This window comes from Salvelinus sp. IW2-2015, linkage group LG26, assembly GCF_002910315.2.
Source record: "Salvelinus sp. IW2-2015 linkage group LG26, ASM291031v2, whole genome shotgun sequence".
Classification (NCBI taxonomy): Eukaryota; Metazoa; Chordata; class Actinopteri; order Salmoniformes; family Salmonidae; genus Salvelinus; species Salvelinus sp. IW2-2015.
The window spans coordinates 20520625-20541932 of NC_036866.1; the positions used below are offsets into that span (position 1 = coordinate 20520625).

At 42.3% G+C, this 21308-nt stretch overlaps 1 protein-coding gene and 1 pseudogene across 4 annotated transcripts in view; both read right to left on the reverse strand.

The window, feature by feature from the left end:
- Window positions 1-1795: 1795 nt before the first annotated feature.
- Window positions 1796-3356, reverse strand: LOC111952731 (solute carrier family 12 member 3-like; annotated as a pseudogene).
- Window positions 3357-13804: 10448 nt separating this feature from the next.
- The window catches only part of LOC111952990 (nuclear pore complex protein Nup93), a 43713-nt gene continuing 36209 nt past the window's right edge, over window positions 13805-21308 (reverse strand). For all 4 annotated transcript variants that reach the window (XM_023972038.2, XM_070435191.1, XM_023972039.2 and 1 more), the window contains 16 exons: window positions 20330-20404; window positions 19483-19575; window positions 19197-19336; window positions 18952-19084; window positions 18627-18784; window positions 18221-18386; window positions 17968-18061; window positions 17166-17357; window positions 16908-17034; window positions 16398-16515; window positions 16059-16175; window positions 15789-15907; window positions 15508-15625; window positions 15287-15370; window positions 14317-14445; window positions 13805-14063 (listed from right to left, as the gene is read on the reverse strand). In XM_023972038.2, coding sequence (XP_023827806.1) covers window positions 13953-14063; window positions 14317-14445; window positions 15287-15370; window positions 15508-15625; window positions 15789-15907; window positions 16059-16175; window positions 16398-16515; window positions 16908-17034; window positions 17166-17357; window positions 17968-18061; window positions 18221-18386; window positions 18627-18784; window positions 18952-19084; window positions 19197-19336; window positions 19483-19575; window positions 20330-20404 — 1974 coding nt within the window. In that variant the 3' untranslated portion in view covers window positions 13805-13952. The remainder of the gene's footprint in view (window positions 14064-14316; window positions 14446-15286; window positions 15371-15507; window positions 15626-15788; window positions 15908-16058; window positions 16176-16397; window positions 16516-16907; window positions 17035-17165; window positions 17358-17967; window positions 18062-18220; window positions 18387-18626; window positions 18785-18951; window positions 19085-19196; window positions 19337-19482; window positions 19576-20329; window positions 20405-21308) is intronic.

The window sequence follows — 21308 nt, forward strand, 5'->3', positions numbered from 1 at the left end:
ACATTGTGGCTTGATGTGATTGGCTAACCAAGGCTCGTGATCAAACGTGGAGGCTCGTGGAGCATTCTGTACTGCGCATGCTGTGCAAAGATTATGATACCAGCTTCGAAGTTACAGTTCACCAAGTATGAGTTACATCAGTCATATTTTAATATTTTGCCTCGGCCTGTCCAAATTATTTTCCACATTCAAAAGACAGAAACATTTCATTAGATAATTGTGCTCTATACTATACTTATCAAACAAACATTTTGTGGGTTCCGGTTGAACCAAAAATAACTATATTTTGAAAGTTAGGCTTCTTAGAATGAACATTGAAACGAGCATTATGATATAGGTGTTCTTTCAAGGGATTACGCAATACAAGAAGCCTAGTTATCACTTTAATCTTTGTTTACAAGTCAACATTTTTATAAAAGCCCTGGATTTTTTTTACTGACAATTACAAATACACACTGGTGTTACACTTCAAAACAGTCTATCGTCAAGCATACCATCAACAAAAGGTTATATTCTATTGCATAGTGATGATAATGACAACAATGCTTCTGCTACTGATGATGACGTTAAATGTAATCACATATTTCACAGATGGCTAAGGAGTCTGCTGATGATAATGAAAGAAGTGAATTGTCATGACCAGAGCACTTCTACCAGAGAAAATCAGATATATTATCACCAGCGCTATAACAATACTATTTTCCTTGGTTATTGGGTGATTTCATTAAACATATTTAGAACAGGGATCACTGACATTAGAAGGTGAGCATATGCTCTTGGTTTCCCCTCACCATTAAGTGGGTGCAAGTCACGTGCCCTCTCCTTCCCACGGGCATGGTTCTGTCAATAAGCCCACTCTTGACACCCACTCCAAATGGGAACTACAAATGTGGCTCATGCGCACAGTGCAACACATTATAAAAACATCCTTCTTCAGACAACCACAAACAGTTTGAAAACTTCCAGTTAGGGGTATCATCTAATGCAAGACCAAGAGKGTAATCAATCTCATTACCTGTTCATGTGGGAAAGTATACGTAGGACAAACAAAAAGATAATTAAAACAACGCATAGCTGAACACCGCAGCTCAATCACAGGTAAGAACATTGATAATCCATTAGCAGCTCACTTTGTTGAAGCTAACCATCCTATATCCTCCCTCAAATAGACAGGCATTGAGCATGTTACTCTATCAAGGAGAGGTAACATTGAGATCCTACTACTACAAAGGGAGGCTTACTGGATATCCTATCTAAAAACATTGCCCCCTAGTGGTCTGAATATTGACTTTGATCTCAGGTCCTTCTTATGAACAATTCTCTCTTTAATGAACCGGTCTTATAAATTGATATATTCTTTCTACAGCTTATCAGCGTACACCTAATATGTTCCCCCTGTTGATGATGCTTATTATGCATTATGGTTGAACCAAAAGATTACATGTAACAAAATGTTTTCATGAAATAGGAAACAATTAAATATTTATGTGAAATTGAATTAAACAATGTATGTTGATGCTAATATTATGTACAATATTTAATTATGTTTCCATATGATAACAATAGCCTAATATATTCAATATGCTATAAACACATTTGTTTTAACAGTTTCACTCAATTCATTCTTATTAACTTAATAATTATGACACACCCCTCACTATTGTCATTGGTTGCACTGTTTGTCTACATAACCTGGTTTATGCATTCATGACATTACCTTGAAGGCACAGTGATGCTGAAACGTTGGTGATTTACCCAATAAATTACTAGGAGTTTATATATGGAGTGTGTGACTCTATTTTTATAGCTCTGTCAATAAGAGAACATAGCTCAGTTATCACTCCAATATCCCTCTCACCTTTATGGGCTTTGTAATGGGATGGGGTGGGTTGAAGTCAATGAATGCAATAAAAACATCTGTTTTGTAAATACAAAATATGTACACAACAATCATGGCTGCATCCCTTGAGTAATCTTGGAGAACCTCGTTCAGACGAATCTGTTGAAGGGTCTGGAGCAAAAACACATATATGGAGGTACAGTAAGCAGAGAACAATGATACTGTCAAAATTCCAAAACATGTATTCTACATCTAGCTATGCTACAATTGACATTTTGGCAATAGAGTGGGCTTGCCCTTTGGGCCCTCGAATCCCAGTTAATGATCTTATTTCTCTCCATCTCCTCACCAGACACCACCCAGGGACAGTCCTGCTTCATTTGCATGCCCATCCTTCTGGTCGGTGTTCAGCTTGTAGGTCCATATCAGATCCTCAAACCTCCTCGCACTGTCAGCGAGGCAGATGGAAGTGTCTCAACAGAGCACTGACCTGCATAAATTGTAAATCGATGTAGATTAAATTCATAGGGTTTAATCACTGTGCAACTCAATCAAATGTATTTATAAACCCCTTCTTACATCAGCTGATATATCAAAGCGCTGTACAGAAGCCCAGCCTAAAACCCCAAACAGCAAGCAATGCAGGTGTAGAAGCACGTGGCTAGGAAAAACTCCCTAGAAAGGCCAGAACCTAGGAAGAAACTTAGAGAGGAACCAGGCTATGAGGGGTGGCCAGTCCTCTTCTGGCCGTGCCGGGTGGAGATTAACAGAACATGGCCAAGATGTTCAAATGTTATCAACTGAACCCTTACATAAGAATAAGACAATACAGTGCTGAATAAGACACAATCATAGAGTAGAGAGTGAGTGACAGGGAACCATACTGTTCATGTTGTGGTCGTCCATTGATATCAGGCAGCACTTTGACGTCATGGAAACCAAGGCAGAACTTGCCGATGAGGGCCATGACTATAAATGGGACACAAAGGACATGCTCAGTTTAACTATTCAAAGAAGGGGAAAGGCAAAGGGCTATTCTGACAACATTACATAATGTCTCTACCGCCCAGTATGACCCTAAACATGGTACACTCACTCTTTCCTTTGCTCCTCCCTTCGCTAGGATGTCTCCGCCCACAAAGACAAGTACCTTGCACCTTGCCCAGCGCTTATTACGTGTGAGCAGGTAGGGAATTAACAACGTCTCAACAGCCTTAACTTTTACCTTTCACACATAACATTGACCACTAGATATGCCTGATATGACCGTGACATAATTCTATCCTATGTTATCTCTCTGACTTGTGGTACTTGACATTTAACAACATTGTATGATTTATGACCACACATTATCAGTCTGATTATGTTGTACATTTTGAGATTTGTGCATGGGCACAATCCAATTCACAACAATAAACTCACCTCCATCATCGAACAGCCAGTACACATCAATGGTATTTTCCCCCTGCTTGGACTAACACACAGTATGAGGCTGAGGCTGAGGCTCAGTCACCATGGCATCAGGGTCTACTGTAACCAAGACAACATCCCTCTGTCAATACTATTAAAAAAAGAATGAACGTCATAGACCACAAACTGTATACTCTGAATGTTATCATACATAAATAAAAAATTTGCAGGTGTGCACACAGGTGTTGACACCCGTTTCTGGGCTTGCCTCAAACCCAGGGTTAACTCCCTCATCCGCAGCCCACACACTTCATACTGCAGGTCAAATGAGTCACTGAAACACAGCCACAAAGACACATTAAACTTCATTCTCACTAACACATCCATAAGGAACTCWTCTTTCTGATTTGACAGTGATTCACTCACTGTAGAATGCCAATGTAGTTGTCAATGCAGGATGGTCTGCTCTGTCCTCCCAACTCAATCATCAAGTTTGCAGACGACACTACAGTGGTAGGCTTGATTACCAACAACAACGAGACGGCCTACAGGGGGGAGGTGAGGGCCCTCGGAGTGTGGTGTCAGGAAAATAACATCACACTCAACGTCAACAAAACAAAGGAGATGATCGTGGACTTCAGGAAACAGTAGAGGGAGCAGCCCCTATACACATCAACGGGACAGCAGTGGAGAAGGTGGAAAGTTTTAAGTTCCTCGGCATACACATCACGGACAACCTGAAATGGTCCTCCCACACAGACAGCGTGGTGAAGAAGGCGCAACAGCGCCTCTTCAACCTCAGGAGGCTGAAGAAATTTGGCTTGTCACCAAAAACACTCACAAACTTTTACAGATGCCCAATCGAGAGCATCCTGTCGGGCTGTATCACCGCCTGGTACGGCAACTGCTCCGCCCACAACCACAAGGCTCTCCAGAGGGTAGTGAGGTCTGCACAACGCATCACCGGGTGCAAACTACCTGCTCTCCAGGACACCTACACCACCCGATGTCACAGGAAGGCAAAAAAGATAATCAAGGACAACAACCACCCGAGCCACTGCCTGTTCACCCCGCAATCATCCAGAAGGCGAGGTCAGCACAGGTGCATCAGCCATCACTAACATTGAGTGGCTGCTGCTAACATACTGACTCAAATCTCTAGCCACTTTCCACTTTTTTGATGTAATAAATGTATCACTAGTCACTTTAAACAATGCCACTTTATATAATGTTTACATACCCTACATTACGCATCTCATATGTATATACTGTATTCTATACCATCTACTGCATCTTGCCTATGCCGTTAGGCCATCGCTCATCCATATATTTATATGTACATATTCTTATTCATTCCTTTACACTTGTGTATATAAGGTAGTTGTTGTGTCAGGATTTGGCCAAGATTGTTCCGGTTTTGGCCACTAGATGCCCCCATTGTGCTTTTTTGACCCTTTTGTTTTCCCTTGTTTCCAGTTATTATTTGCACCTGTGCCTCGTTTCCCTTGTATGTATTTAAACCCTTAGTTTTCCTCAGTTCTTTGCTCTGTGTTTGAATGTTAGCACCCAGCCCTAGCGATGCTGTGAACATTTGTTGCTCCAGTTGGACTCTCTTGTGGTACTCTGTTTTTCCTTCTCGTTTATTTATTTTTGATTATCTTTTGAGGCTTTTTCCTGCTGTACCTACCACCTTGTGGATTTACCTTTTGACTTGGAGGATTACCTTTTTCTCTTGGAATTACTTTTGATGTTGTGGATTTATATTTTTGCCTGACGAACTTTCCTTTTTACTTTATTAAAACACCGTCTCAAGTACTGCTGTGTCTGCCTCATCTTCTGGGTTCTGCCGACTATTAGTGTCTCAGTTTGCTAAGTGACTGTTTCTCACACCGGAGACCCGAGTTCGTAACCGGGTCCTGACATGTTGTGAAATTGTTAGATTACTTGTTAGATATTACTGCATGGTCGGAACTAGAAACACAAGCATTTCACTACACTCGCATTAACATCTGCTAACCATGTCTATGTGACCAATATAATTTGATTTTTGATTTGATTTTATGCCAGTTCCTTTTGAACCCCATCAGGAGGATATCTGACAAAACCTGCACCCTGGGGGAATAAATTATAACACATGGATTAAATCCTGCAGTATGGAACCACATGATGAACTGGATCTAGACCATTGTTCTACTAGATCTCACTACTGTGGTGATGGAGATGAGGCTTGGAAGTTGGCCTACCTGGAGCAGCATCTGAAACACAGTGTGCAGGTCATCTGCCACCACACCTTGATACAAGGATTTGATCCGTCACATGACTGTTGCTACTGGCAGCGTCCACAGCTGAGGGAGAAGGCCCTCCCTTTTGGCACAGCAGGGTAACAGAGAGAGAGGTTTATGGCATAGAATACAAAAAATAGCTCATGCACAATCAGGGATTGACATGTGTGGCTCAGCTACTTCGCTACTATGGCCTATTTATTGCCTTACCTCCTCACGCCATTTGCACACACTGTATATAGACTTTATTTCCCCCCCCCCCCTATTGTGTTATTGACTGTATGCTTGTTTATTCCATGTGTAACTCTGTGTTGTTTGTGTCGCACTGCTTTGCTTTATCTTGGCCAGCTCGCAGTTGTAAATGAGAACTTGTTCTCAACTAGCTTACCTGGTTAAATAAAGGTGAAATAAAAAAATAAAAGTCGGTAGAGCGTGGTGCTTGCGATGCCAAGCGTTGTGGGTTTGATTCTTGCTAAAGCCACCCATACATAAAAATGTATGCATGCATGACTAAGTCGCTTTGGATAAAAGCATCTGCTTAGTGGCATATATTATTAGTTTAACCTTCAATACGTAACTTTTTGGGCGGCCCAACACATATGTGAGTTATAGATTGTAAGTCGCTCTGGATAAGAGCGTCTGCTAAATGACTTAAATGTAAAATGTAATGTAGATCTGTCATTCTCATTGAACGCAAGTCTAAGAAGCGGTAGATCTGTTCTATGTTCACTATTTACTGGCTGAAAATACAATATTTTTGGTTATTGAAAACATATTTCACTGGTTTAGATGGTACAATGATTCTCTACKTTATAAATTTCTGGTTTTGTCACATAAACTGAAATTAGGTGAACTATTAGAATTTTAACATCCAGGAAATGGTGGAGCGATTTCTGCATTTTGCACCTTTAAGATCTGAAAGGCACTTGGCCATTAGTCATGTCGGGAGTATTTTTTGGTTGACCGAAGATTGTTATCACTTGCCTGAAAATGTTAAGTGGATATTTTCACCTACATACAGGGGAGGAATCAGAAGAACAGTGACTAACATTCTTTGCATTTTGGTTGTTATCAATAAGAAAAAAATCACCTGCCCAATGGGACAACCTCAGAGCAGGCTCAACTTGTGCAACTGTTCAGGTCACTTTCCCCGGGCAATAGGACAACCCTAGATGTCAATCTCTGTACAATGATTTAATATGATAACTCAGTGACAACATTCATACACATCATCAGGCTTAGATTCTTGGTAAAGGTTCCAACAATGTCGACCAGTGCAGGCGTACTGGGCAGAACACTGACAACTAGACACTGAGGTATGAGAGGAGGGAGGCAAGAAGAGAGGGAATAAGAAGTTTAAATACAAAGTGAGACATTTTTATTTAGTTGATTCAGTAAGAAAATGCGGACATTGTTCGCATTAGGTCCTCAGCACAGGCTGCGTGTGAGTTTCAAGTTTGGGGAAGCTGATTTTCATCTGGATCTGGACGAAACTGACGAATCTAGGCAAAGGTAAGAATCTCTGAATTAATTATCTAATGTTAGCTAAATGTAGTAATTAATAAATGGGGTACATTTCTTAAAAATGTACCGTTTAGCAAAGGTGCCAGCTAGAGATTACGTGCAGGAGTTTGCAGGGATTTTTAGTCTTGCACGATGCATACTTTGATGCTGATTAGCATTTTCGAATCTGAGAGTAAATTGTTAGGATTTATGTTTAAGCATAATAGCCTGTTAGCATATTGGTTGAAGAGGAATATTGTTTTGTTACACACATACACAAACTATACAGAGGGGTGTGGGTGTGTAGGTGAAAGGACTGACCAACACAGGCCATAAAAGTTGTGGACAGTCTGYAGAGGGGAGGGGTGCATCTCTCTAGACCAACGAGGAGGTTAGAATACTGGACAATACCATATTAGGAACTGTTTTAGTGTAGAATCGACAGACCCAAGACGGAGCTAATCTACCCAGCAACCAGAGGTGGACAAAGGAACGCGCCAAGGGGCCAGCAAAGGGGGGCAGAGTCTAAACCAAGCCCCTACTGTGATAGGCCAACAGACGCGTTGAAACGACGTCATCACGGTATAAGAACAGCTGTTTACGTACTTCTTGCCAGTTCTCTGTTCATCCTGCGCGGTGAAACAGCGAACCCGTATATACGAAAATTGCATTTGCCATTCATTGTTTGCGGTAATTAAACATAATTAAAGAAAGTTAGCAGACCTTGCATTTTATTTATCCTGACACCGGATGTGTTACACGCAGCGTTCACAAAATAGAGCCGAATATATTGATAAAAGTCACCTTGTCCGAGAGAGATTTACATGAAAGGGAGATGGGATGTTCAATTCAGATGCTGTATTAATCAGGCTTATTAATGAACACTCACTTCAAACACAATGCACCACAATACATATTCAGAGGCTCACAAAAAATACCTCAAACAACTTAAATACTTAAATAATAAAATTGAAGTTKATTTCAATTACACCTCACCTCTCTATTTCTCCTGCATCTTGACACCAGGCATATACTGTAGTTTATTTAGAAATATTGCTTCCTAGTGGCAGGTTAAATTGACCTTGGACTCCCATTCCATCCCAGCCAATGACATGGCCAGCAGACATGTGACAGTGATCACTCCAATGATGCAGATGCCAATGATGGGGTCCACTATGCTGGAACCACTCTCCTGATGTGGGAAGTTTGGGGGACAAACAAGAGTACAGTTAAAAAATGTAACTCAATTTAAAAGGTTGACTATAAGGGATGTGGGTAAACGCCTATGTAATTACACACTGACTTTCCTTAGTGCTTGCACAGTCTCTGTGAAGCCCACTGTGTGCATGGCAACAGCGAAAGCAGGGAAAGATGAGTCTGATGGAGCCGTCCAGGGAAGATCTCATTTTCACACTCATCGTGTCCTATCTCCTCGCCTCCTTCTCAAAACCCATTGGAGAAGGTCAGAGGGGAGGGACCTATGCCTTTCTCCTCAAATTGGTGACTTGCCTAGTTAAATAAAGGTAAAAAAAAWAWATATATATATATTTTTTTTTWATGGGTTTTGAGGAGACAAGGTAGAGAGGACGCAATTTAAATCTTCCCCCAGACTACGAGAAGTCAGGAAATAGGTTCCACATGTAAGAGAGCCAGAATACCTTTTAGATCTTTTGAATGAAGATTCTATAATAGTCTCACCCGTTGCCTCTCATCCTGAACTCTCAGCACTTACGTTTTTTTAATCAACGCTGTCCAGGATCCTGAACCTGTCAGAATACAGGTAAAACAGCTGTGTCAATTAGAGGCCAGTGCCTGAGATGATAAACAAATTGGTTATTAGCGAGCCTATTGTGCACACTTTTGTTCAGGCAACGCCTCCACATATAAGCATTAGCCTATGAATGTCATCACGTGCGGACATATAGGAGCTTAGTATATGCCTAAATATATGAGCTGAGGCTGTTCCGATTTAACAAGGGATTACCGGTTATCAGTGGGGAWGTCCACGAAACCGCATCAAACCATATAGCTGCACCTTGTCCTATAGCTTACGGATGGTAAATCATTGGATCGATGAATTTGTTTCAATGCAATTTTGTTTAAGTATAGGCCTATAGCAATTTGCAACAAAAATACATTGTCACAAAATAGCTTTACATTATTTAGCCCATCCAGCGATGACATAGCCAGTAGGCCTATGTGACTTGTCTTCAGCGGGCATACGCCCTAAATCAATGTAGCATTTGAGTCCAGCCTCAATCATTCATTTCACTGAATGGATTGGCTATGCTTTTGGCCTATTCAATTGTACCATGTAAAGAGTTGGTCCCATGTTTCATGAGTTGAAATTAAAGATCCCAGAAATGTTCCATTCTCTCAAATGTTCTGCATAAATTTGTTTACATCCTAGTTAGTGAGCATTTCTCCTTTGCCAAGATAATCCATCCACCTGATAGGTGTTGGATATCAAGAAGCTGACTAGACAGCATGATCATTACACAGGTACACCTTGTGCGGGGGACAGTAAAAGCTCACTTTAAAATGTGCAGTTTTGTCACACAGCACAATGCCACAGATATCTAAAATTTTGAGGGAGCGTGCAATTGGCATGCAAACTGCAGGAGTGTTCACCAGAGCTGTTGCCAGAGAACTGAATGTTAATTCCTCTACCAAAAGCCACCTCCAACATAATTTTAGAGAATTTGACAGTATGTCCAACCGGCATCACAACCGCAGACCACGTGTATGGCATTGTGTGGGCAAGCTGTTTGCTGATGTCAACGTTGTGAACAGAGTGCCTCATGGTGGCGGTGGGGTTATGGTATGGGCAGGCATAAGCTACGGACAACGAACACAATTGCATTTGCTCAATGACAATTTGAATGTATAGAGATACCGTGACGAGATCCTGAGCCCCATTGTCATGCCATTCAGCCGCAGCCATCACCTCATATTTCAGCATGATAATGCACTGCCCCATGTTGCAAGTATCTGTACACAATTCCTGGAATCTGAAAATGTCCCAGTTCTTCCATGGCCTGTATTCTCACCAGACATGTCACCCATTGAGCATGTTTGGGATGCTCTGGATTGACGTGTACGACAGTGTGTTCTAGTTCCGCCAATATTCAGCAACTTCACACAGCCATTGAAGTGGGACAACATTCCACAGGCCACAATCAACAGCCTGATCAACGCTATGCAAAGGTCATGCAAATGGTGGTCACACCAGATACTGARGTTTTTTCTGATCCATGCCCCTACCTTTTTTTTATGTATCTGTGACCAACAGATGCATATCTGCATTCCCAGTTATATGAACTGTATTAAAGAATGTTGCATTTATATTTTTGTTCAGTATATATACAGTAACTAAACCTCTATTGCACACATCTTGTTTATTTTTTTTAATGTTATGATGACGTGTCCATCACGAAGGACCTGGAGAAAACTCTACCTGCTTGAAGGAGAAACAAGGTCGAGCAGTCTGAGTATCTCGTCTCGTGGGACCCTGTATTTCTGCCCCATCATTGAGACTGCAATGGGCTCAGTTTGTTGAGAATAAGCTTATTGAAATACACCAACCGGCATCGCCGGTTATCTCGGAGAGCAACAATCTGCTGAATAGCAGCCATATGCTGTATTATTGTTGTTCCTCTGACAATGGCTTGGCGTTTATAGTGTTCCGGGTGGTTCAAATTTGTACTGACAAGATTCAGCCTAACCGTGCACTTTGGCTGCTCTATAAGTGGTTGTAGGTGTGCAAGGGTTTTAAGAGCCACGTTACTAACGAAGGCTCAGGGAAACACCTCGGCTGCTAAAGATACATCGTAAGATGGTTCTAACGAAGATTTTAACGCTATACGTTGGCTCTGGAAAACGGGGCACAGGGCTTGGTTTGCCAAAAGCATTTTAAGGCTTAGTTAATCGTGAGAACCATTCTAGCGATGAACCAATATGATTTTGTGAAACCGGGCCCTGATCTTTCCGCACGGTTGCTCATTGGAGTTTCAAATCACTATAGGTCCGTGGTCAGAGTTTATTTCATACCTTATTATTGATGTCGTTATTATGCTCATCACAAATGGCCAGATCCTGACATAGGCAAAACTAAAAACTGAATCTCCATGGGTCATGACCACTGTATAGATCATTGGTCAAGACGCACGAATTTCACTGCACCGTGGCTGACTGCCCTTGTGGTCACGTTGTCTAAGTTCGTAGGCACTGAAGCTTGTGGTGATCGGTGGCATGTTATAGCGCCTATCCACAATTATGTAGGTTACATGTTAGTCGTTAGGGTTGTAAAAGTTGTGGAAGTAATTGTTTCACTGACCTAGGCCAATTTTGGACTCAGGACTGGTCACATGACCCACTACAGTGACAGTCAATAATCAAATCATTGGAATGAGAAACATTTTTTTATATATATAAATAGCCATTATATCTGCATAAAACAAAGAAAGACCCATTTATAATTTTCTGTGTTGTCAGGAAGACACCAATTTGCCAAAACATACAGTGCATGGGTTGAACCAGAACCGACCATTAAAAAGACATTTGAATAATCAAATCATTATTCRATTTATCTTTATTTAACATTTCCTTTAGACAACAAAAAACACAAAACAAACCGTTTATGTGTTGTTTGATTTCGGATTCAAATAAAATAAATGAGGAACAACCCTTTACTCGTTTTTTATCTTGTCATCTAATAGGAAATATTAATTGGCCAAAAACTACACGGATTGTTCACCCAATACACAGGTACTGGTTGATGACTTTTTTCAAATCCAATGTATTTCCCACGTCACAATACGTTGACAAATGACATTGAAACAACGTTGATTCAACAAAGGTGTGCACAGTGGGATGTTGTGCCAGCAGTCCTTTCATCGAGTTTCTCATTAACTTGCACAGTTGAGCATACTACAATACAGCTGACACTGCAGACACTGCAGAAGTCCTGGTACAGAAACCTCACTATTCAAAACTCTTGATCCCCCTGACTGCATTTGCTCCAAAATATAACTTTTAAAATTAATTATATCCTGAAAACATATATTTTTAACAAATGATCAAACTCCTCCTGGAATCTCCCAAAGTATAGTGTTTTTGCCTCATTGGGGCATAATTGTATTGCTAAATCTGACACAAAATTAAGTAAAAACACATTGAATCAAATACTTGTACATGTCATTGAAATCAAAATCACAGCAGACATTTCATCAAATGAACTGTAGGTACTCTAGTAGGTAATTTGATCTTCGGCTCCTCAAAGCTGCTTGTTGCTTGCCCTTGGCGTCTCGTTGGCAGTGGTGCAGTGCCACCCTGGTGTTGTGAAATAGCCGGGTTATAGCGGGTGTGTGGCATCGGCCTGATTCACAACACCAGCTGCAGCACACACACCTTAGAATGGATAAACCGTGGCAGAGGGAGCTCCCAGTCCATGTCTTCTCCACACAGAGACTGATCTTCACTAGAGCAGGTTGTGATGTGGTGCAAAGTAAAAGCACCGTCTCAATAACAAAGGAAAGAGGATCATAGTCCGAGGTGGTAACTAACTCCAGCACAGATCCAATGATGATGGGAATGGCTGTGAGTGAAAAGTTAAAGCACTACAGTAAAAGAGCATGCACAGTCAAGTTTGATTCTCTCCATAATGAACACAAGTCCCCTGTGGTGACAATGGGTTAAGTTTGAGAGGGAACAGCTTCAACAATCTAGTGCAGCCAAGTGAAGCAAAGACTCCCTTCTGTGTTCTCTCAGGGCATTTCCTTCCCTTCTAACCATCTGTCAATAAGTGCAGCAGCGTCAAACATGACAAAGCCCATCACAATGTTCTTTCAATTCAGTTATTACCTACACTGTCATTTCTTCAGCTGCTGTGATATTATCAGTCATAAAAAAATAATGTTATCCAAAGAAACATATTGGCCTTTCTAAGGCAATCAATCCAGTATGACTAGTAGCAAAGAGACATATCATTATCATGTAATTCCTAATAGAAAGCCACCAGCAGGGATACATTTTGTCTCTGTGTGCCGTTCCATCAACGAAGAGTATACAGTGGATGTTGAATTTTCGTTCTAGCACCCACAAAATCTCATTATCAATGATTTCTCAAAATATTTTTMAAAAATCACCTGTTGAGGTGGATTTTAATGTAGAACACACATCTTGTGAATACTTGAATTAAAACTTTTTGCAAGCTTTTGTTCCTCCTGGACCACTGGATTATGGCTAGTGCAATGATTCGCAATTCCCTGTTGCTTCTTGACTATAGTCAGCCATGTCTCAGGGATAGTTTGACATTTTGGCAACCAAGCCCTTTTTTCTACTTACCCAGTCAGATTTGACATTTTAGTCATTCAGCAGATGCTCTTATCCAGAACGATTTACAGTGAGTGCATACATTTCCTATACTCATGGATACGATTTTTATGTCTCTGCCTGCAGTTTGAGCACCATGAGTTCATCTGACTCTGGGGGGGGGGGGGCTTCATTGCCAAAAATGTTAACTATCCCTTTTACCATAAAATAATATCAAAAGCCACAATTAATTTTAAAATCAATAATTTCAAATTAATCTAAGAGTAAAAATATTTCTTTCAGTGTTTTCTTGAAATCCAGGTAGTACTCATACCACTAATCATTTTATAGATGACCATCCATGATGGATAAGAATGGAAAAAACAATAAGCAAACTGCCAAACTAAATTAAAATGAATCAAATAATGGGTTTATAATGAAATTAATGCATAAGAAATTAAATTGAACTGACATTTTATTTCAATTTATGAAAAAATACAAATATGGAGCAACATAAAGACAAAGAAATGGGAAAAATGCACCAAAAAAAATCAGACAGTTGATGAGAAGGATGGGTATGGCTGGGGCTTTGGGGTATTTTGGAGTCAGTTCATTAGGACCTCCATCTGCACCAGCCGGGCATTGGTGTCGCCTGCCATGCGGTATGGGATAATCCCAGCAAACGTGATCAGTGCTCGAGCCTGGCTGCGCAGTTGCTGTTGACAAACACAGAAAATGCCAAAAGGGCATGTTAACATCTTAGAGTTGACAGTGAAATCAACCCTGTGTCAAAACAAGATGGTGCAGGACTCATTATTCAATGAAATAACATATAATAGAGCAGAGGCATGTCTCTACTGCCCAGTCCATCACAACACATAGCCCCCAAAAGTCCCTCAATGACTTAATAAAGTCCCTCCATTTTTATCCCATGGCCAGTATTGCCCTGAGAGGTCACCATCTCCTCACCGAGTCTCTGTCCTCCATGGATCTTTGTGGTCGACCAGGGGTTCCTGCTGTGGCACCCTTCAGACGTTTGTACTGCATGAACAGGATGTTCATGGTGGCCAGGAGAACCTCCGACAAATTATGCCTGACCTGGAACAACATGCAAAGGACAATGCAGGTAAGACAGGGACCTTTGCAACCCAGAGCCCTGCTCACCTTGGCCAGCTCATTTAGTTTTATGCTTCCTCAAACAGGCCGTTGTCCTCAAAAAGTTCTACATCTGCAACATTGAGAGCATCTTGACTGGCTGCATCACCGCTTAGTATGGCAACTGCTTGGCATCCAAAGTGCTACAGAGGGCAGTGCTTACGGCCCAGTACATCACTGGAGCCGAGCTCCATGCTGTCCGGAACCTCTATAGCAGGCGATGTCAGAGGAAGGCCCTGCAAATGCTCAAAGACTCCAGCCACCCATGTCATAAACTGTTCCCTCTGCTACTGCACGGCAAGCAGTCAAGATGCACTACGTCTGGAACCAACAGGAGGACCCTGAAAAGCTTCTACCCACAAGCTATGAGACTGCTAAATAGTTTGTTAAATAGTTAACCAAATAGCTACCCGGACTATCTGCATTGACCCTTTTGTACTAACTTTGACTTATCACATACGCTGATACTACCATTTACTATCTGTCACGTTTATTCCTAATTATATGTACATATCTCCACCAATTACCTCATATCCCTGCACAARGACTCGGTACTGTATATAGCATTTGTATCTATTATTTGTTTTACTTTTCTATAATTTCTCTGTTTTCTTCCTCGCTGCATTGTTGGGAAGGGTCAATAAATAACAATTTCATTGCTACTCCACACCTGTTGTTTACTGAGCATGTAATCAATATATWTTTTTTTAAGGATAAAAGATTACATGTAGACTTTGGATGTGTGGTGCTGCATACTGAGTGTAATTAGAGTGCAGTATCTCACCTCATCACTGAAATTACGGAATGCAGCGACCCTCTCCTCCACACTGTTCTGACTCAGAGGAACCAGCTTCAGTCTCTCCATAACCTGACATAAATAGAGAGAGAGATACAGGGGAGAAGTTAGGGACAGTTAAAGAAGAGGTCATCATAACTACTATCAGTTCCATCTGAATAAACAGCATTGTAAGCCATCAGGCAGGAAGCCCTGGGTGTCAGACTCACATCGTAGGCCTGGTCTATGTGACCAACATGGTACTCATCAAAGAAGGTCATGAGGTCCAGCAGCAGGTAGAAGGTGCTGTCCACAGACTTCTCTCCAGCGACACCGTGGGTCCGGTACCTGAAACAGAGAACAAGACCACACACTGAAGTTAGAGAACTTAGCCTCAATGGTCCACTCATCTTTTCTAACACAATTGCTTTCAGTAAGCCTATAAGATGCAATGTCAAACAAGTTCTAATTTCAGTGGTAATGCAGAATGTAGATGATGCCAGGATGTTACCGCTCAGCGATGGCAACAGCAGTGTTCTTCAGTCTCTCCTTATTGGACTGGGTGGAGCCCACTTGGGCAATAACAGGACTCAGCAGCCTGTTCATCAGCTCTAGGACCTTGTCTGGATTCTACAGATCAGAGGAGGAAAATAGAGAAATGTGAGGAGACATTTCATTTTTTTCTACTCTTCGTCTCTATCAACTCGGCCCATTCCTTCACCTAGAGTAAACCCACTGACACTGCTTGACCCCAACGTTTGCCACCCAAAGCCCTGCTCACCTTGGCCAGCTCATACAGTTTGACTGCTTCCTCAAAAAGGCCCTTGTTCTCTGCCTCCAGCGCCACTTTTGTGATAATGGCTCGCGTGTCTCCGGCAAATTTATCAATCACTCCAGGCTGGGGGAGAAGCACAAGGCACAGTCAACTCTTTGAACAGCCCGAATACACATTCCCGGGTGCCGCGAGCACAATGGAAAAAATCAGCAGCACCATGATTGCTTTCACAAAATGGATCATTATGCACAATGAAGTGAATAACATTTAAAGAGGGGTTTGAACTGAGAGTCTTCTCTTAAAACATACATTTATCATGAGTAAGAACAAAGGTGTGACCATTACCTTCCTGCTGCCATCTTTTTCCAGTCTTCCCAGAAGCATGTCAAACTCTCGACTCTCAATCACCAGCTCGCTAACACAGCACAAAAACATGTTCTCTCCTTGGCTGTTTTTTTCATTCCTGTACCCAAAAGGAAGAGAGGATAGACAATCACATATTTGATATTCAAACAAAACTATTTGATACACATTACAGCTTTTAATTAACAATAGAGGTCTGAAGGCTCTAATCAAAACGCTTAATTCTCTTAACCCCAATAGAAAGAGTAAATGACCCAACCAAGGGCATGTGTGAAAGCCTCTGTATTATTCATGGTGAACTGGATTCATGGCCCACTGGCTTATTCATGAGGCCTCATCTCTTCAATCACCCAGAAATCCCCTAACAAAGACTTCATTTTCCCTTTATACCGCCATGCCTCCAAGTGTTATTGACACACAGTGGAGTGGTGGAGAGGTCTCTCCAACTGACAGCAGCATCTCTTAGGATGGCTGCAATGTAACTTAACGAACCGTAGGAAGTAGAAGTACTGTAGAGCTTCCCGGGGGTCTGTGGACTCAAACTTGCGTGTGTAGAGCATGAGGAGACGGATGAAGTTGAGCCGTCGGACCATAGGGGGGTCCCCAGCCTCCTGACTCACTGAAACGTKGAAAAACATTCACTTATCAGTAGCCATCAGCTTCAAAACTACAAGAAACAAGTGTGAGATACAAGTGTGAGACTATAAATTATGCAAATGTAGAGGAAGTCAAACACGTAGCCTGACGTACACAGTTGTGCGCTCTGTCCAGATGACTTGAGCAGCAGCCCTAGCTCGTAGAGAACCAGAGCCACGTGAACAGCATGACTGCGTAGACGCTCCACCCGGAACAGGAAGGCCACCGCAGCCTCAAACTGGGCCGTGAGGAACAGCACCTGGAAGTACAGGAACGGTTGCTGGATGGCTGAGAAGTGGGACTCTCCTGCAGATAAGGAACAGAAATAAACTCTAAATCATTAGGATCACATTCACATCATGGGAAAGGGAATAGAACATGCTAATTGAATATATATTAATAAAGTCAGAAATGTATTTGCGCCGCATTACAAAGATTCTAAACAATTACAAACAAACCAAAACTATTCCACTTCTACTACTTAGTCATCAACTTGCATTAATCCCTCTCAGTAAAGTTCATGTTCAACCAAGTAGGAAGTAAACATGAATACATCAGCCATTTTGAAAGGCAGCAAGCTTATCTATGAGTCACAGTCACCTTTTATTGCACTGTGTGGAAATGAGCGAGATAACAAGCCATGATTCATCCTCCAGGTGGGAGAACTTTGCCTCCTTATGTCTGATAAAACTTAAGAAAAGTTTAAGTCTTAAGAGTGAACAGTGAAGCACTCCTTTATCTGAGCAGAGCAGTTCCCAGGGGGGACTGAGAAGTGGTGATATTACACAACTCTACTTTAATAGAGTCCTCCAGTCCTAGACAGTATTCTCTCTTAGAACAGAATTAGTATTGAAGGTCTATTTTTGTTCAAATTAGTAGTCTGGCTGTCATGTACCCAGAAGTGTTCTGAACTCACCATAGTCCTCTAGAAGCTGTTTCTGTAGCTGSGCCAGTGTCAGTCTGTCCTGAGGAGCATTGCTGCCGTCGTCATCGAAGCACACCTGGTTGAGCTGTGGGCATGGAGGAAGGGACAGGTCTACGTTAATGTGAGGGTTCATTTACAATAGGCAAACCTATTTGACCTGATTCTCCCCAACTAGCGCTACGTATCATGTACAGTGGTAAAATATTAATATCCTGACTCTACAGACTGGTCATCAGGCAAGCACCTTGAGCCACAGGTAGTCCTCGGTTTTGTCGGCCACCTCTCCATGGTTGTCTGCGATGTCACACTTCCCAATGAGGCAGTAGACGGCCCTCTTGTAGGGGTCAGCGCTGTTCCTCAGCACTTTGCGGTAGTGGAGACGCAGCTTGTTCTCTGTGGCAGGGGCCAAGCTGAGGAGAGGACACAGCACAGGTCAGACAGAGAGCAGTAGACAGAAAGAGATGGAGAGAAAATGAGTACTAAGGAGATTAGATCCGATTCATATGAGCAAAGAAATCACACGGGTGCTTTGGTGTTCTGAGCCATATTGTTACAGCACATCAAATTCCAGGAGAAAGTGAAATGGAAAGCTAATCAGCCTAGAACAGTTTACTAACACAGCGGAGGTACATTATGTGTGAGGTTCCTACCGTCTGTCAGGGCTGTTCATATATTCCTGGAACCAGGTCTTGAAGTCTCCCAGCTGGTGCTGAGCCCGGTTCACCACCTGCATGGCAGCCCCCAGGTCCCCACAGCGCAGGCAGTAGTAGATCAGAGCCCAGACTGGGTGACCCTCCACCTCACCATCCTATTATAAACACACACACAGCAGAGTTAACCTGCATGTCTCTACACCACACTTAGTAAAAACGCCAACTGGAATAGTCCAGGGAAGGCTGGACTAGTAAGTAAGGCTGGGCACAGTGCTAATGTTGTTTCTAGCAGAATGTGCTGCAGTGCGTGGGGCAGTAGTACCTGCATGCCTGGCAGAGGCCCTGGTAGTTTGATGTTGAGGAAGCTGCACACAAGCTGATAGGTGCCAGGGACTCCGCCCAGCTGGGCCTGATGCAGGTTCCCAAACACCGTCACCATGGTGTAGTTCTTGTAGCTGCCGTAGAGGGAAGACAAAGAGAAACGTTAGTGGAGGGGTAACTACATGTGTATTTTGCAATACATTTAGGGAGTGTTCTCATTCTAATTCTACGGCTCTCCCCCCTGACCTGTTCTCCAGGAACTGCAGGGCCTGCGTGACGAAAGCCATCTTCATGTCCACGGACGTGCGGCTCTTCAGCGTGTCTTTGGCTGGGACCAGCAGCACGTCTGTCATCTGCTTCACCATCAGCCACATATCTGACACGTTCTGTAGAGACAAACATATATACTCATTCAGATATACACACTCGTTATCCAAAATGTCCACAACTGGCCATTGGAGAATTTACCAACCCAGCGGAAGACAATCGTAGACAGAGACAAAGGAATGTGGAATGGTTCCGTGAAGCTAACCTTGTCATCCAGGCTGTCTACCACTGAGGCACAGAGGTCTCCCAGGTTGGGCTGGACGTGTCCGTTCACTATCTTCTCATTGAAGACGTAGATCTGAGGCGGAACAAAAGCAGAGAAACACTTACAGATGGGTCAGAGGACAGACAGGTACTGACAGACTGAATGCTGTCCGTTTCAGCACTAAGACCAGGGGGCCCTGATCCGCGCCCCGGTCCCAGTCGTCCCCAGGGAACACTATGACCGCATAGAGAAGTGATGGATGATGAAAAACAGGACAAAAAGGATGAAAACGTTCAGGAGGTCATCAAAGAAGATCATAAAGAGCAGCATGATGACACCGCAGGCAATATGGCGACACATTCTGTCCTCTTTAACCAGTGGACTAAAACTCCAGTGTTTATCGAGTGACTGGGGAGGACGATACAGAGACAGGCTGTCCGACCCCCGTGCAGTGGAGCAGAGAAATTACCCAGCATGCCCTGGCTCTGCCAGCTAATCAATTCTTTGATCTATTGCTGCCTTGTTTAGCAGGACCCCATAACTATGAAGTGAAGTGCACTACAGTGCAGCTGCATCCTGACTGAGGCTGTGCATCCATTTCAGCCCACAAGGTTCCAGGGCACTTAGCCCCAGGCTGACTGGATGTATTACAGCCTATTAAAGTCTAATATCGTCACATAGGGAAATTTATAAAATACATGAGAGAGAACGGGTTTGGTGATTCACATCTTTGAACATTTTAAGTGATACTAATTGCAGACTGCACTTCCCTTTTTTTGCTATGTACTGTAGGTATCTCACGTTAAGTGGTGCTGCACTGCAATCAGCGTCAGGCCAAATTACTAACCTGTCGTCCATAGGCTACCTCCACGCTGTCAAGAGCACTCCGCCCAGGAGTCCCTGCGTCACTCACAAAGCTGGGCTGCAACACAAACAGACAGGGAGACGATACATGACAAGTCATTTCACTGAARGTCAAATAGAAAGCTGCCCTGAGAGGACAGGGTAAACCTAAAAAATTGTGACTAAAAGTGTGTAGTTATGTGATGGCGAGAGAAACGAAGGGTTATAGCCTCAATCTTTGTTGCTCATAATTGTAGTCGTGACTACATAGCGTGAAAGCCATTGTGAACAAAGCTCACGGTTGAATGCACGCGCATTATAAAATGCACGCACGTACACGCATAAACATTTATCCAGATCAACCATGTATTCTTAAGAACAAAAGGGACACACCCATACAATGTATATTCCATGTATAGGGCAGTATAAATGTACATTCCATGTATAGGGCAGTATAAATGTACATTCCATGTATAGGGCAGTATAAAATGTAGCATTCCTGTATAGGGCAGTATAAAGTTACATTCCATGTATAGGGCAGTATATAATGTACATTCCCATGTATAGGGCAGTATAAATGTACATTCCATGTATAGGGCAGTATAAATGTACATTCCATGTAAGGGCAGTATAAATGTAATCCATGTATAGGGAGTATAATGTACATTCCATGTATAGGGCAGTATAAATGTACATTCCATATATAGGGCAGTATAAAATGTACATCCATGTATAGGGCAGTATAAATGTATATCCATGTATAAGGCAGTATAAATGTATATTCCATGTATAGGGCAGTATAAATGTACATTCCATGTATAGGGCAGTAATAAATGTACATTCACATGTATAGGGCAGTATAAATGTATATTCCATGTATAGGGCAGTATAAATGTATATTCCATGTATAGGGCAGTTATAAGTGTATATTCCATGTATAGGCAGTATAAATGTATATTCCATGTATAGGGCAGTAATAAATG